Here is a 15,634-nt window from a genome sequence, read left to right on the forward strand (position 1 = left end):
ACTATCGGAATAAAAAACAGTTAGTTTCTTTTTTACCCTCTAACCAAATACACTTAACCTTTTATACATTAATAGAAAATACGAAGCTTCCATAACTGAGAGTATTTGTGTAATAACTCAGCACCCACAGCGCATCCTTTAAGATAAGAAATATGATAACAGCCCTCCTGTGAGGACGAAATTATTACCTAAAAGCACAGTGTTCTCAGTTGGGATCGTGCTGAATCCCAAACCCATTATAGTGATTTCAGTTCCACCATATAAGGAGCCTTTTTGTGGAAACATGTTGGTCACTTCCAAAATATACTGTATAGAAGCACTTGACTTGTCTCTGCAAAAGAAAAATTAACAGCTATTTCAAGGAGCCTTCCATGGGGCCATGTTGCTTAACTCTACTTAGGACACGATTCATTTAAGAGAAAATAATTGAATATCTAATTACCATACCTTGTTGATGCAAAACCCCAGTTTCTGACTTCAACACAGATATCATATTTTCCAGGAGACAACTTGGGCAAAAGGCATCTAATATCTGTGAAGTTCCGGTGCAGGACCTGGCAGGATTTACCTCCAATGTAGACCTCCATGTTTTGTGTCAGTTCATTTCCAAAGTTATAACCCTTAATCATTAAATTAACTTCTCCTATTATTTTAAAAGGAAAGAAAATTTTACAGAAAGAGTCCATGTATTATCTAGTGCAAAATTTGAATATTAAGTAAACCAACTCATCTCTTATCTTTCATTGGATTTAGGACATCCTAACACTTTGACTGCATGGATCACAATAAACTGTGGAAAATTCTGAAAGAGATGGGAATACCAGACCACCTGACCTGCCTCTTGAGAAACCTATATGCAGGGCAGGAAGCAACAGTTAGAACTGGACGTGCAACAACAGACTGGTTCCAAATAGGAAAAGGACTACATCAAGTCTGTATATTGTCACCCTGCTTATTTAACTTCTATGCAGAGTACATCATGAGAAACACTGGGCTGGAAGAAGCACAAGCTGGAAACAAGATTGCCGGGAGAAATATCAATAACCTCAGATATGCATGTGACACCACCCTTATGGCAGAAAGTGAAGAGGAACTAAAAGCCTCTTGATGAAAGTGAAAGAGGAGAGTGAAAAAGTTGGCTTAAAGCTCAACATTCAGAAAATGAAGATCATGGCATCTGGTCCCATCACTTCATGGGAAATAGACGGAGAAACAGTGGAAACAGTGTCAGACTTTATTTTGGGGGGCTCCAGAATCACTGCAGATGGTGACTGCAGCCATGAAATTAAAGACGCTTACTCCTTGGAAGGAAAGTTATGACCAACCTAGATAGCATATTCAAAAGCAGAAACATTACTTTGCCAACAAAGGTCCGTCTAGTCAAGGCTATGGTTTTTCCAGTAGTCATGTATGGATGTGAGAGTTGGACTGTGAAGAAAGCTGAGCACCGAAGAATGGATGCTTTTGAACTGTGGTGTTGGAGAAGACTCTTGAGAGTCCCTTGGACTGCAAGGAGATCCAACCAGTCCATTCTGAAGGAGATCAGCCCTGGGATTTCTTTGGAGGGAATGATGCTGAAGCTGAAACTCCAGTCTTTTGGCCACCTCATGCGAAGAGTTGACTCATTGGAAAAGACTCTGATGCTGGGAGGGATTGGGGGCAGAAGGAGAAGGGGACGACAGAGGGTGAGATGGCTGGATGGCATCACCGACTCAATGGACATGAGTTTGAGTGAACTCCGGGAGTTGGTGATGAACAGGGAGGCCTGGCGAGCTGTGATTCATGGGGTCGCAAAGAGTCAGACATGACTAAGTGACTGAACTGAACTGATCTGAACACTTTCAGAGGTAAAAGAAAATCAATGAAAGAATTGATAGCTGCCAGAGGGAGATAAAATTCGTGTTCAATTTTTAACAGGGAAAAGAAGATGGCAAAGAATTTTTTTTAATTTAAATTTTTCTTATTGAATATGTTCTAAGTGATATAATAAACAGACCAGTTCATAGTTAAAAAAGAAAACCTGTGACAGGTTTTGCTTCAAGAAACATAACTGCAGGAGAAACTGCTTCAAAAGCCTGTCCAGAAATGGCACATGTAAATATATTATTATATATGTATTCTGTTCTGTTCTGTTCAGTTCTGCCCAGTCACGTCCAACTCTTTGTGATCGCATAGACTGCAGCACGCCAGGCCTCTGTCACTCACCATCTCCCGAAGTTTGCCCAAGTTCATGTCCATTGCATCAGACAAATACATATATTGTCCAATGCACTGGATATACACACATATATCAAATGACTAATTTTATTGAAGAATTCCTTACCCAGTATTGTCCGTACTTTTGGACTAAAATCGGTTATAACTGGAGTCTGTAAACAATTATAACTATAAGCATTTTTTGCTGTGGCTTGAACTCTGCTGGTGATAACTGAAATATCAACTGTACCCTCAATTCTCTGAAACAAGAGGGAAAAATAAAACAATTAGAAAATACTAAATGTTAAGATACAGAAATTCAATGGCTAAAAGCAAAAAGAATCTCTCAAAATAAACCTTTAAAGATTTTTTTTCCCCAGTCATTGAATCAGAGTAATTACCAGATACTTTGAAAGTTGTGATGTTAAAGGAGGAAGGTTATTGTATCAAATGTAGGTTATATGTTTAAATTCTTAGATAAAGGTATATGATATAGTGGTTTTCTAATGCTGGGAGGGATTGGGAGCAGAAGGAGAAGGGGACGACAGAGGATGAGATGGCTCGATGGACGTGAGTCTGGGTGAACTCCGGGAGATGGTGATGGACAGGGAGGCCTGGCGTGCTGTGATTCATGGGGTCGCAAAGAGTAGGACATGACTGAGCGACTGAACTGAACTGATGATCAATTCAAACACATCTACATTACTGGATTCCCCAGAGTTCTTCAATGTTTGGACAAGTGATTCTCTAATTAATAAAGCAGATGATACTAAATTTTTGAGTCTTTTGCTCTTAAAATAGGCTTGAATGAAATATGTATTCCTTTTCATTGACAAAGGACATTATTATATCTTTTGTTGACATGGTTCCAGAATCCAAGACTGAAACCTAAGAAAAATATGTGATGCTTTAACCAATACAGCATACAATTCCCAATTAGGAAAAACAGTTTTCCCAGCATCTAGTATTTACTTAGTGCCCACTCAGTATTTAACTGAATGACATAATTTAAATGAAGTTTTAATTTGCTATATCCCCCAAATTCTTATCTCCATCATTCAGTCCAATGCATGCTCAAATTCGGGGCTTCCCTAGTAGTTCAGCTGGTAAAGAATCCACCTGCAATGCAAGAGATCCCCGTTTGATTCTTAGGTCGGGAAGATCCCTTGGAGAAGGGATAGGCTATCCACCCCAGTATTCTTGGGCTTCCCTGGTGGCTCAGATGGTAAAGAATCTGCTTGCAATGTGGGAGACCTGGGTTCGATCCCTGGGTTTGGAAGATCCCCTGGAGGAGGGAATGGCTACCCACTCCAATATTCTGGCCTGGAGAATTCTACGGACAAAGGAGCTTGGCAGGCTACAGTCCATGGGGTCACAAAGAGTTGGACATGACTGAGCAACTTTCACTTCACATATCAACTGCATAATAATATATACACTTAATTGCCTATAGCCTTAGATATTAGTGACTTAATCATCTTTCTGCACAGGACTTCCCTGTTGGCTCAGACGGTAAAGCGTCTGTCTACAACGTGGGAGACCTGGGTTCAATCCCTGGGTCGGGAAGTTCCCTGGAGAAGGAAATGGCAACCCACTCCAGTACTCTTGCCTAGAAAATCCCATGGATGGAAGAGCCTGGTGTCCATGGGGTCGCAAAGAGTCGGACACGACTGAGCAACTTCACTTTCTGCACACAGTAAGTAAAACAGTTTTGGTTTAAATTTAAACACTATTTTTAAAAAATAGAGGAACAATGGGTGGTCCTAAAATGTAAAATTCTATGGGAAAACTCACATTTTGTGTGTTTTGTCAACAAACTGAAACTTTAACACATTTAATGTATTTACATATTCCTTTAAAAAACCCAAAATGTCTAGAGTTGCTTCCCTTAATTTTTTATACTATTTATTACTGGTATATTTTTTCATCCTTGGATTTTCCTGGTCAACTCCCATTCATCATCCTTCCACCTCTGACAAGACATGAACCTGCTCATGAAACTCTTTCTGACATCCTCTCCCCACTGTATTTTATCTTCACTTGTGTGTTTAGTTCTATTATTTCAAATAAAACACACTATTTAACATTAGTTTATGTGTCTCTCTTCCTCAATGATGTTAAGTATCTAGATTGTGGACATAATATTTTGTATTTGGATCTTGGCAGAAAAATGTTAAAGAGCATAATGAACCTCTGTACTCGTTAGGTAGTAAATAAGGCATTTGTTTCACCCTCTACTGAGATGCTCCTTAATTCGCACAATTTCAGAGTTAGAAAAGAACGACCAAAACTGGATGCCTTACTTTTGGTGTTCTGCAGGTTATTTTATTCAAATCCCCTTCAATTACATTGCAGGTTTCATTTCCGACTAATACCTTTGAATATTCATGAAAGCCAAATCCAGATACAGTCAGAAGAGTACCACCTTCATTGGTAAAAACACAAAATCAAGTAACAACAAAAACACAATAGATTAACAATAACAAAAAGACACTTTGGCAGTAATCTAACTCATCATTCAAGAATTGTCTAATCATCCAAGAGATGGGTTGGCAAGTAGATCAAGGACCACATAGCCTGAGCTACAGAGTCTGGAATTGTAAAGCGGCTGGGCTAGGTGACTGAATGAAATAACACAGATTTGCAACTAACATTTGCTTCTGGACATTCATAGCAGCAACTGCTATTTTCCATAGTGTCTTCTTCATCCTAAACAGAAATGATGCTATTTGTATTTATTCAACTAGTGGGAAATGAGAGTGAATTATTTTTAAGTAAATTAAAAACCCCAACAAAATAAAAATAACCTAAAATATAAACAGAGAACACACCCAAAAGATCAAGGCCAAAGCACAAAATCCAAAACTAAGCATGATCAAACAAACAAGCAAACAAAACACAAAAGAAATAAAGCAAGACTGGAAAAATGCGTTATTTTCTTTCATCTTCTGCATCAGCCTCCCTTTCCCCGATTTATTCCTGGAACTTTTTCTGGGTCAAGTAGCTCCACTGAGACTGTGATTACAAATGGAGCAGTTGGTAAGCAGAATAATAACTAATAAATCTTATCTTGACATAATTAATGAGCTTATTATAGAAACATGTAATAATTGATGATATTAATTCAATAACCTAAGACGTAGTAGGAGCAGTCACCCTGACTTGTGCTTCATAAGAAACAAAAGAATTAGTCATCCAGGCAATCACTGTGCCTTCCGAATGAGGTGTTTCCTTTGTTCTGTACGAGGAAGGTTTGGAGTCCTCTCCCTTCACCCTGTTCTAGAAATAGTTCCATGAAATGAATGATGGAAATATGGGCAATTTTCCTTTGTTTGAAACAATTAACTGTTACCTGCGAGGCTTCCAGAAGCAGGCCAGATGTGTGAGATCTGACTCTGATAAGTGAAGTGGAATCCCTTCTCCTCTACATTCCGTGCTCGTCCAACATCAGCGATGGACACAGCAACTGGGAAACGCCCAGCACTTCCGTTCAGAATCTGGCATTTGATCTCATTTTCTTGTGATAAAAGAAGAAGAAAATGGTCAAGAAATGTTTTTGTTGTATAAAATTACTGACATTTTATGTTTGCAAATATAAAAGTAGCCTTCATTTTTATATTCCAAAGAAACATATCTGAAGAAAACTACTCATATATTAATGGGAGGAAAACCTTTACAATCTACCTAATGCTATGAATCAGACCCTCCCAGAAAAAGAGGAAGGTAAAATAAGAATGAGGGCAGAGTAAACAATTTGCTCCTGAGTACTACTGTGGCAAAAAAAGTTATGATAATAACAATTTTAAATCCTAATATATAAGGTAACTTACATCAATAATGTAAAGATTTTGGTCCAATAAATTGTTTATGTCACAAACTGAGTAAAATACTAGGTTTCAACAAGAAAAGCTATCAAAAACTAAGTGAAAAAACCTCTTCTTCATTTAGAACAGTATATATGTATTTATAGTACAGTGCACGTCATCACCATCATTGCTATTGTTATATACAATATAATAATATTGGATATTAGGTCTCAAGAATCCGTAGAAGATGCACATTTAAAGCAATTTAAATGAGGAATTTCCCTGGGGGTCCAGTGGTTAAGACTCTGTGCTTCTAAGGCAGGAGGCACAGGTTTGATACCTGGTAGGGAACTAAGATCCCCATGCCACATGGTGCAAAGGAAAAAGACTTAAATGATACAGAAGATGAATTTGCTTATATAATCTAAACTTACTAAAATTAAAGAAAATAACTAGGATCATGAAAGAGAATTTTTAGGTAAATAAATAGTTATGTTCCTCATTTCCATGAGTAGAAAGTATCAATGATATTTAAGTTCTATATTAATGCACAGAGGTTCTTCTGGACTATAAGTCCAGGAAGATGGCTATGGCCTCTTGCTATGACTAATGTGACATTTTCAAAGCATGAGCAGAGGGGATCACAGAATATCAGAGCAGCAATCTATGTGTTTTTGTGTTCCAGAGACATAGCAAAGAAGGAAAGATTTCGTGTAATCTCTTCATGAGGGGAAAAAGAACAAAAATCATCTATTACGGATAGAGGTACTACACAACAGTGCAAGAATCAGTCTGTGGTTATAACCAAAGATTAAAAAGATAAAGTATTTATCTAGAGGAGTTTCCCAATTTCATGACCACAAAGGAACTCTATCGGCAAATTATTATTGTAACACTGCTCTTTGATTCTATTTTCTCTTATAGAAAAACAATTAGACTCAAAAATAATCATTTTAAAAGAACCTACCACTCAGAGAAAGAAGAGAGCAACCTGCTGGCCCAACTGAGACTGAGACAGATGAACTAGGAGAGAATCCCGAACCCGAGATCGTTAGAATTGTGCTTTCTTCATAGGACCCTGCAAATGACAAATACAAATGACAATATTAAAATGACAAAACAGACTCTGTTGCTTGAAATCAGATATTTCAGAGGAAAATGACCCTACCTTCTAAAATATATAAATAATAAGCCTTTAAGCAAGCAGAGAAAAAAAACATTTATTTAGCAATGGTATTTTTTCCCCATTTTATTACTGCACATTGCTTCATGTTTGGAATCTGTGTGTTGATAGAGATTAGTGGAAAGAATTACCTGACTCAAAGTATGGAATGATATAAGTAAAGGAAAATTATTCTTATGACAAAGAAGTTAAACAGAAATCTCCATATGGTAACTTAGACTATGACAGAACTGCCATCACAAACTCATGAAAAAAGAATAAATTGTACAAGTAATGTAGTGGACACTTTCCATTTGAAATAAGATATGATTACTTAAGCTGGAATGACACCAATCCTAAAGTGCCTGGGCTATTCCAGGCTTATACTCTCTGGCCCAGGATCTTATACTGAATGTTCTCCATTGACTCTTAAGGTATCCAGATTTGATCGATTAATGAAATGGTCACCCTACTTATATAACATCACACACAACATAGATTTCACATGGATTTAAATAGCTAAGAATGAAAAGTCAAAACTTCAAAATTTTAGAAAAAAACATAGTCAAGTATCTTAAAGACTTTCATGTAGAGATGGATTTCGTAAGATACAAAAAGCCATGGTTAACCATAAAGGAAGACATACACAAATTAAACGTTTCCATGAACAAGATACGAAAACAAATCATAAGTGATACACTAGGAAAAGACATGTGCCAAGAATTGACAAACATAATATATAATACACAGTGCAAGTTGATAGAAAAAAGACAATCTGGTAAATGGATGAAAGATGTTAACAAGCAATTTGCAGAAGAAGAAATAATCTAAATGTCCAAGAAACATAGAAGATGTTCCTATGCATTACTAACCAGGGAATAGACAACATAAAAACAATGATGAGATAACTTCTTACACTCATCAGATTGACCAAAATTAGAAAACTCATATTATTAACTGTTGGCAAGGGTGTGGATAATATGATGCTCTCATACCCACTGGAAGTACAATCAGTTAGGGGAGCAATTTGGTCACCTAATGAAGTGAATACACATATACCTAGTAATCCACACGTAGGATGCAAATCCTAAAGAAGTTCTAGCATGTATGTTATAGTAGATTTGCTTATGAAAGTTCAATACAGTCATGGGCAAAAACAAAAAAACTTGTAAACAATCTAAATGTCCATCAATAGAGGAACAAATAAATTGGTTTGTCTATGAAGTATTTTAAACTGATTAATTACATATGCATAAAACCATATATTTCTCAAAACAAATGCTGGATGACAAAAGTAAGGTGGAAGTGATATATACAATGAAATAGCTCATGGATAAACTTAAAAAACTGGAAAAATTGCCATGTCTGTGTTATACACAAAGGGTAATTAAAAAGGCATGGAAGAATACAGACAAAATTAATTGTTGTGCTTGCCTCTGGGGAAGGTGGTAGGGCACTTGCTCTGAGCATAGTGCTTAGAGACAACTATAACTGTTCCTATAATATTTTCTTTCTGATGGTTAGAAGTAAATAGGACAAATGTTAACAGCTGTTAAATTTTCATTGGGGAGAAAATGGGTGTTTTAATAGCATTATTTATACTTACTTTTTAAATTACTTTTACATTTAAAATGTGGCAAAAGGTACTTCACATTAACTGAGTAAGAAATATTATCTTCAAGAATTAAAAGTGGAAATCCATTACAAAATACAGAGATGTATTCAAAACTAAGAATACCAAAGTGGAATTTAAAAGTGGAAATCCATTACAAAATAAAGGATGGATTCAAAAATAAGAGTATCAAAGGACTAAAACCAGATTAAAGTTCATGAAATCTTTATTCTTGAGAGTTCTGAAGGTTTTACAGTAGTGATACTAACTTTGGGATAACATGAATTTATATACTACAAAAAGGTATTAGTATAATAATTACATTAAAAAGTATCATGTAAGAATCGAATCACCAGTCTATGTCCGATGCAGGATACAGCATGCTTGGGGCTGGTGCACGGGGATGACCCAGAGGGATGTTATGGGGAGGGAGGTGGGAGGGGGGTTCATGTTTGGGAACGCATGTATACCCGTGGTGGATTCATGTCAATGTATGGCAAAACCAATACAGTGTTGTAAAGTAAAATAAAGTAAAAATAAAAATTTAAAAAAAACTACAAAAAAGTATTATGAACAGTATTATAACAATTATAATACTATGATAAATGTCTGAAGAATATATTCTTTCAACATAATAATGTGATATTTTAAAGATTTCAATGGGTTTTTTTTTGCTTGCTGACATAATTAGCAGGTGAGTTTTCCTACTAGCCATCAATACTAAACAAGTGATTACAGTATCTGAGCTTATCTTTCTGTCTGAAAAAAAAAGCCATCCCTTACAATCCTTAGTTATTCTGTTTACTTCAACCCTTGGGAGTTCAGACATAAAGTGTAATCATATTTTTAAAAAGCAATCACATACCATGGAAGTGTTTCATGATGCGTCCCTCTAGCCTGAGTTCTTGGCAATAATTTTTCTTTCCCTTATTCTCAAATCTAGGGCCTAATTGTTTTCTTTTACTAAACAGCAGCTGTCCTGTTACTGATCTTTTAGTATTATATCTCCTATGATGAAAGATTCCAGGTAAAACCCTAGCTAGTAGAGTTTAACAAAACTGCCTCAATATCAGAAATCTTAGATATTGATTTTAACTTGGTGAAATGGGAAAAGTAGAATACTAGTGAGTCCAATGTCAACACTGATATTTTTCCCCAAAAAAATTAATGATCTTTCCATAGCTTTCTAATTTGATACATTTTTTTCACTATGTAGAACTGTCTGCTTGCCTTAGTTAGAAATTAAAAACCACTATCAGAGTTTACATTTTTGCTGTCTTCCACCCTACACTCCAAATTCGAAAGCAAGAGATTACCTTGGGAAGGGTTTATGGCCCGGATTTGAGGAGTAGTTGTGGGCTCCCATGTAAACCCACAGTTGCCTGAACATTTAGCTGGAATTTCATTGACATAGACTTCAACCTACAAATAAACACAGAGATAACAGAGGTAGCATGGTTAAACAGAATATATGTAGGATTTAGAAAAGTAATAGAATTTTGCTAGTTTGCTGGTTTCCAAAAATTAGTCTATTCTACTCATACTTCTTCTACTTTGACACTTCATTGACTCATTCTACAAATGTGTCCATTATATCAGGCACAGCTGTAAATGGACAGTACATTTAACAAAACAGATGACATTCCTGTTGTCACTCAACTTACATTCTAGCAGAGGTAGGGCAGAGAGTTGCATAAGGCTATACATTTACCAAAAAAAGTAAATGAACGTTATGCCCTGGGGGTAATTAGTGCTATGGATAAAAACAAAGGTTGCTCTTGAGAAAGTCATCTAAACTCCTTACTCTCTAACTCCCTCTCAGTAAGTGGTAAGGTTAATAATCGCTTTACAGAGACACAACAAAGACTAAATGAAGGATATATTTTCGATACCAACAGCAGAGCTTAAAATCCATTTTTATCATAAAGAAGATATAAATAATTTTCCCCAAAGTCATGAAATAATATTATTGAATTGACCCTCTGTTAACAAATAGTCACATGAAAATAAAGATGTCATCTCTTCAATTTTACTGGGTCTTAAATTTATTACAAAATAGTTATATGTTTAAAATTATGAAGAAACTTTTAAAAATACCTGTGGCTGTTTGCTGGGTGTACGAAGTAGGTCTCCTGGTACGTGCTGTCTGAATAAGCCACCTTCCTTTATCTTTGTGACCGTCATGTTAGCATTTTCTCCAAAAATGTTGGAATCGTTTATCTATTTTTAGATAAGATTATTTTACTAGAAATGTTATGATAAATATGACCACACAAGTTTTTCTTTTTAAATGTAAGCATGGTTAAAAGTGAAATGCCAGAAGATTAAAAAATTTCAAAACCATTTGGTCACATTTTTGAAAAAGAAGCCTCTTCAAAAATGATAATAAATCTACCAAAGAAAAAACTGGTAACATCATAGCTTTACCATATATTGCAGCAGTCACAACTTGAATTAAATGGCTAAAATTAACTTGACTATTTAGAATAAAATATATCTGAGAAACATGAATTTATTAATTTGATTTTGTCAAAATATTCCATGCTTTTTCTGAAAATGACCATTTTGATAAAAGATTCTTAAATAATTGAAAAAATGTGGTCTTCTTTCCACCCAAAAGTCAATGTTTCCCCTTTAGCAGTTTTGGCCTCTGACTACCCCGGTTTTTCATATACTAATGAAGTTATATTTTCTGCCAATGGTAAAAATGAAACCAAATCGGATCAACAGGCATACTTTGGTCATTCCAAAGCTGCACTGTTAACATGGTAGCCTTCTGATGCATAGAGGCCAGAAAAGATACGGGAGTCTTCATGGTGGGTCTGTGGGAGCCAAAGGGACCAGGAGAAGAAGTGATGAACAAGCAGAGGAGACTGGCCAGAGAAGAACGAAGGGAGAGAGCAGAGACACCCGCAGAGGTACCAAGGGGACATCAGTCATTAGAGATGTCTCAGATACAGGATTTTCTAATTTCAGGAACATGTCTAATTCCAGGAAACATGTCTAGTTTCAGGACATGTGCTTTCTTAAAATAAGGCCCACACCTGTATGACATCCATACAGTCTATGGCATATTATATTCTATGTTTATATACTTCTTTGAGTCTCTGTTATTTTCCCAAAGCAGTTTTGCATTTTTTTCCACCTTTTGTCAAGGACATCTTTCCAGGTGAATTTATGTGGGTCTATACATGGCTGCTGGAGAAGGCAATGGCACACCACTCCAGTACTCTTGCCTGGAAAATCCCATGGACGGAGGAGCCTGGTAGGCTGCAGTCCATCGGGTCGCAAAGAGTTGGACACGACAGCGATTTCACTTTCACTTTTCACTTTCATGCATTGGAGAAGGAAATGGCAACCCACTCCAGTGTTCTTGCCTGGAGAATCCTAGGGACGTTAGAGCCTGGTGGACGTTAGAGCCTGCATCTATGGGGTCGCACAGAGTCAGACACGACTGAAGCGACTTAGTAGCAGCAGCAGCAGCATACCTGGCTGCACAGTATTCATGCTAAGTTTGTGTCATTTTAACAACTATTTTTCTCTTGATGGGGATTTGGTTTCATTTTTACCATTGGCAGAAAATATAACTTCATCAGTTTCTAGGTTTTTTTTTCTTTTTTTATTATTACAAATAATGCTGCATTGACTAACTCTGTGCCTATCTCATTTTCTATTTGTATTATTATTTCAGTAGAATGGAGTTACAGATCTAAAATGGCTGAATCATAAGGTTTATATATTCAGATGCAACTAAATTATCCTCCAAATGGCCTTACCGATTTTACTGTCTCACCAATAGTACATGAGGATAAGAGTGCCTCTCACACCCTCATCATCACTAGAAAGCACGCTTCTGATGTTTACCATCTGAGCCCAAAGTCTCTTCCAGACCCTTCACCTTCACATATTCTAAATGTGACTTGCCTCCCGTACTCCCAACCACACTCTACGCAAAAGTCATTAGATGAACACTTAAAAGTGTGGCTCTGTTATGAACTTGAAAAGGTCATCTTTGGAACCAGAAAACTATCCAAGGACCCAGAATACAGCTCTAGTGAATAGACAGAATTATAGACAGCAAGGCGGATTATGCTTGGCCCCCCATACAGTATATCCCCAGTACACCCTCCCCCTTACACAATGCCTTCCCTCACAGTTTACGCAGATTTAGTTCTGAGACTGGCCCTGCCTGTGCTCTTCCTGCCCCTGTCAAGGGCCTTCTATTCCATAAATTCCTGAACTTCTCCCATAGGATGCCAGGCATAAAGCACCAACAGCTGTTCTCCACAAAAGAGAATACCTGGTCAACTTAATTTTGAATGATCTTCTTTCCCTCAATTTCCTTTTATGGAAAGCAATGGAAAGGAATTCCTTGAATGTTTAGTCTATCATTTGCACTTTTAAAATACACACAGTCTCCAGGTCTCTTTGGCATGAGGCAGGGTGCAAATAAGCAAAGAACACACGGAAGAAAACAAAACCCAGGTGACGCGAGGGAACCTGCAGGAGAGGCTGCTTTCCACATGTACTTCTCCACTTGACACGCCATGAGTATCCAGCACAGCCTCCCTCTCGGGTCACTGAGACTTGTCCCACTTCTTCTCGACTCTGGAGAGCAAACTGCAAATCTGCGGCTGACACAGCAGCGGGGATACCTGCATTCACAGAAGGATGGCAAACAGTGGGAATCAAAAATTCACAAAACTGTGATCACTCTTGTACATGCTAAGCTGCTTCAGTCCTGCCTGACTCCCTGAAACCCTATGGACTGCAGCCCACCAGGCCCCCCTGTCCATGGGATTCTCCAGGCAAGAATACTGGAGTGGGTTGCCATGCCCTCCTCCAGGGGATCTTCCCCACCCAGGGATCGAACCCACATCTCATACGACTCCTGCGTTGCAGGCAGATTCTTTACCACTGAGCCGTTGGGGAAGACCCATGGTCACCTTTAACATACATTAGATGTAGTTTATCACTTGTAAACCAACTGTTCTCCTCCAATATGGAAAAAAAATGAAATTTTCACATTCCTTATGCAACAAATTTACATATTTCTTAGAAACAAAAATTACATGAGTTATGTACCTCAGACATTGATCCTTGGCTCAAATACTTAAAAGAAAAACAGTTTCACAGGTAACCAAAAAGCTATGGCCATAAAAGAGAAACAAATTTTTGGGAATTTAACCTAGGGTATCTGGTGAGGTGATGAAGAAAACATGAAAATGTCATTTGTTCTCAATAATTTAGTCTTACATTAATGAAGATTTCAACTCTATAAATTACATAAAGAAATAATATTAAAAAGAAATACACTGAAATGTTTATGATGGTTATCTAGATCAGTATAGTTCAACTGATAGACCAAAGTTACGGACTTTTTCATGTACCTGTGAGAACATGTCCATACGCGTGAATGTCAAAGCTGCCCCTGAGAGGTGGAGATGCTGCTTGAATTCTTTGAATACGAATCTTTGACTCCCCGGGCCAGTTATTTCCTCTATAAACAGACTCATTCTCTGTCTCATTTGTGATTCTCTAATTTCCAAAATAAATATTGATAAAATGGTTAAATATAACAATGGTGAACACGATTTCTATTTCACCAGGGTACAATCCTATGACATGACATAAATGAGCCTCAGGTATGCAGGACTCCTCAGAACATTAAGAAGAGTCACATAAATCAACACAGGCCATACCAACGTGGCTGTGCTAATGAGGCTCAAGTCAACGCAGTCACCTGCGCAGCAATCAGCTGGAACCACAGTAATACCTCATTAATTCAGAGAGTGCCCACCATCACTCAAGGAACAAATATTTATTGAGCAGGCATTCTGTTCAAGGTACAATGCTAATCACATTGGGTGGTGAAGCAAACAAATATGAAACATGGTCTTGGCTATCAAACAATTAAAAACCTTTTTAGAGAAATAACATACAGAAACTTGAAAACTTAACTAATGATATAAAGAAATATATGATCAATACAGTGCCTAATCCAGACTCAGGAAATACCTGTCTAATGTTAAGTGCCAATGTTGAGTGCCAAGTGACAGATGCAATGTGTGTGATAAACATTCATAGATTGTAACTGTAATAGTGAAGATGATATTCTCTGGCTGCTGATCCCTGTTAATCTTGTGGAATTTAAAGTTATAAGTCCTATCACCCACACAAACGAGCAAATATAAGTCCCAAAAGGCATGTGCAAGAATGATCAGAGCAGCTTTATTTATAATAATCCCAAACTGGAAATAGTGCAAAAGCCCATCAACAGAACAGATAAATTGTTGTATGTTAACACCATGGAATACTGTACAGGAAAAGAACAAACTTCAGCTAGCTGTATGCAACAACATGAATCTCATAATATCAAACAAAAGAGTACATCAGTTCAGTCGCTCAGTCGTGTCTGACTCTTTGTGACCCCATGAATTGCAGCACGCCAGGCCTCCCTGTCCATCACCATCTCCCAGAGTTCACTCAGACTCACGTCCATTGAGTCCATGATGCCATCCAGCCATCTCATCCTCTGTCATCCCCTTCTCCTCCTGCCCCCAATCCCTCCCAGCATGAGTCTTTTCCAATGAGTCAACGCTTCTCATGAGGTGGCCAAAGTACTGGAGCTTCAGCTTTAGCATCATTCCTTCCAAAGAAATCCCAGGGTTGATCTCCTTCAGAATAGACTGGTTGGATTTCCTTGCAATCCAAGGGACTCTCAAGAGTCTTCTCCAACACCAAAATTCAAAAGCATCAATTCTTCAGCGCTCAGCCTTCTCCACAGTCCAACTCTCACATCCATACATGACCACAGGAAAACCCATAGCCTTGACTAGACGGACCTTAGTCGGCAAA

The 15,634-nt window shown here is 37.5% G+C and overlaps 1 protein-coding gene across 1 annotated transcript in view; it reads right to left on the reverse strand.

Moving 5' to 3' along the window:
* The window catches only part of PKHD1L1 (PKHD1 like 1), a 179,964-nt gene that overhangs the window by 99,361 nt on the left and 64,969 nt on the right, over nucleotides 1-15,634 (reverse strand). The window contains exons 24-33 of the mRNA XM_068983663.1: nucleotides 14,167-14,314; nucleotides 13,277-13,431; nucleotides 10,874-10,996; nucleotides 10,093-10,198; nucleotides 6,970-7,080; nucleotides 5,549-5,713; nucleotides 4,500-4,621; nucleotides 2,324-2,456; nucleotides 448-643; nucleotides 189-331 (exon numbers count right to left, since the gene is read on the reverse strand). Coding sequence (XP_068839764.1) covers nucleotides 189-331; nucleotides 448-643; nucleotides 2,324-2,456; nucleotides 4,500-4,621; nucleotides 5,549-5,713; nucleotides 6,970-7,080; nucleotides 10,093-10,198; nucleotides 10,874-10,996; nucleotides 13,277-13,431; nucleotides 14,167-14,314 — 1,402 coding nt within the window. The remainder of the gene's footprint in view (nucleotides 1-188; nucleotides 332-447; nucleotides 644-2,323; nucleotides 2,457-4,499; nucleotides 4,622-5,548; nucleotides 5,714-6,969; nucleotides 7,081-10,092; nucleotides 10,199-10,873; nucleotides 10,997-13,276; nucleotides 13,432-14,166; nucleotides 14,315-15,634) is intronic.

The sequence above is a fragment of the Capricornis sumatraensis genome, chromosome 11, assembly GCF_032405125.1.
Source record: "Capricornis sumatraensis isolate serow.1 chromosome 11, serow.2, whole genome shotgun sequence".
Taxonomy (NCBI): domain Eukaryota; kingdom Metazoa; phylum Chordata; class Mammalia; order Artiodactyla; family Bovidae; genus Capricornis; species Capricornis sumatraensis.